Source organism: Penaeus monodon, chromosome 16 (assembly GCF_015228065.2).
Source record: "Penaeus monodon isolate SGIC_2016 chromosome 16, NSTDA_Pmon_1, whole genome shotgun sequence".
NCBI classification, from domain to species: Eukaryota; Metazoa; Arthropoda; class Malacostraca; order Decapoda; family Penaeidae; genus Penaeus; species Penaeus monodon.
In genome coordinates, this window is record NC_051401.1 from 5,007,720 (window position 1) to 5,009,850 (window position 2,131).

The 2,131-nt window shown below is 41.0% G+C and overlaps 1 protein-coding gene across 1 annotated transcript in view; it reads left to right on the forward strand.

The window, feature by feature from the left end:
- Positions 1–1,633, forward strand: part of LOC119582921 (putative proline-rich protein 21) — a 5,496-nt gene extending 3,863 nt beyond the window's left edge. The window contains exon 2 of the mRNA XM_037931432.1: positions 953–1,633. Coding sequence (XP_037787360.1) covers positions 953–1,633 — 681 coding nt within the window. The remainder of the gene's footprint in view (positions 1–952) is intronic.
- Positions 1,634–2,131: the final 498 nt, after the last annotated feature.

Below are 2,131 nucleotides of genomic sequence, written 5' to 3' on the forward strand. Positions count from 1 at the left end.
AAAAACCAAATTCATTAAAAGATAAATATCTTAAAACCAAATGCCAAAAATGAAGTCAAAAAGGGAAAAATATAATAATAATAAAAATTTAATAATAATAATAATAATAATAATAATAATAATGATAAAACGCGAGGGATGGCAGACAGCCTTGCGATGGCGAAAGGGAGATCGACCTTTAAGTACTCCCAGAAGTGCCAACGAATCTCCCTCATCTGCTTAGTCTTTGGCTCGTTCATTGCACCTTCGTTAATTAACGCGGACGAGGAAACGAAACGCTCTGTTGTCCTCCTTTGTTTTCTGGTCTTGTTTCGTTTTTTTTTTTTTTTTTTTTTTCAATTTCGTTTTCATTTTCGTTTTGATGTTAATTTCATTTTCATTCGTTTTTTTTTTCTTCTTTTTCTTTTCTTTTCTTTTCTTTTTTTTTCGTTTCTAAAATCTTTTTCCTGCAAGTTTCGAAATCGATGCGTTAAACTTGTACATAAAAAAAAAAAAAAAAAAAAAAAAAAAAAAAAAAAAAAAAAAAAAAAAAAAAATAATAATAATAATAACAGAAATAAGTAAATAAATAAACAGATAAAAAATTCTAGTCGGGAATTCAGTCAACTTTGACCGCTGTTAAAAAAGCAAATAAAAAACAAAACGTAAAAACAGTGATTACGATTATATATATATATATATATATATATATATATATATATATATATATATATATATAAAATATAAAAATATATATATAAATATATATATAAATATATATATATATATTATATATAATATATATATTTCATATATACAACACGAAAAAAATAATAATAAAAAAGGACAGAAAATACAGTAATAAATAATATAAAATAACAATTATGAATAATAAACCTAAAACAAATAGTATAAACCTTAAAAAGAAAAAAAATAAGAAGAAAACTGAAGAAAATCCCCAAGTTGTTTCCAGCGGACCGAGTGTCTGAGGCCGGGTTTGAGAGCTGCCATCTGCCGCGCGGAGGCGAGGCTGCTGGCGCTGCTGGCATTCCCTGCTCCCGGCGCTGCCTCCGCCGTCGGCTCTGCGCCCTCGGCTCTACGGACTCTGCTCTACGGACTCTGCTCTACGGACTCTGCTCTACGCCCTCGGCTCTACGGACTCTGCTCTACGGACTCTGCTCTACGCCCTCGGCTCTACGGACTCTGCTCTACGGACTCTGCTCTACGGACTCTGCTCTACGCCCTCTGCTCTACGCCCTCTGCTCTACGGACTCTGCTCTACGGACTCTGCTCTACGGACTCTGCTCTACGCCCTCTGCTCTACGCCCTCTGCTCTACGGACTCTGCTCTACGGACTCTGCTCTACGCCCTCTGCTCTACGGACTCTGCTCTACGGACTCTGCTCTACGGACTCTGCTCTACGCCCTCTGCTCTACGCCCTCTGCTCTACGCCCTCTGCTCTACGGACTCTGCTCTACGCCCTCTGCTCTACGGACTCTGTTCTACGGACTCTGCTCTACGGACTCTGCTCTACGGACTCTGCTCTACGGACTCTGCTCTACGGACTCTGCTCTACGGACTCTGCTCTACGGACTCTGCTCTACGGACTCTGCTCTACGGACTCTGCTCTACGGACTCTGCTCTATGGCTATAGCTCTACAACTGTTCTACAACTTCAGCTCTAGAGCTTCTGCCCTATAACTTCAGCTCTCAGCTCCTGCTCTACAGCTTCAGCACCGTAGCTTAGCTCTACAGCTTCTGCTCTAAAGCTCCTGCTATACAGCTTAAGCTCTATAACTGCAGCTTTACAGCTTCTGCTCTGTAGTTTCAGCTCTACAGCCTCTGCTGTACAGTTCCTGTTGCACAGCTTCTGCTCTACTGTTTCAGCTCTACAGCTAAAGTTCTGCAGCTTCTATTCTACATCTGTCCTACAGCTTCAGCTCTACAACTGCTCTACTGCTTCAGCCCTACAACTTCTGCTCAACAACTGCTTCACAACTTCTTTTCTACAACTGCTTCACAACTTTTGCTCCACAACCTCTGCTCCACAACCCCTGCTTCACAACCTCTGCTCCACAACCCCTGCTTCACAACCTCTGCTCCACAACCCCTGCTCTACCGCTTCCCCCGCTGTCTCTCTCTCTCTCTCTTC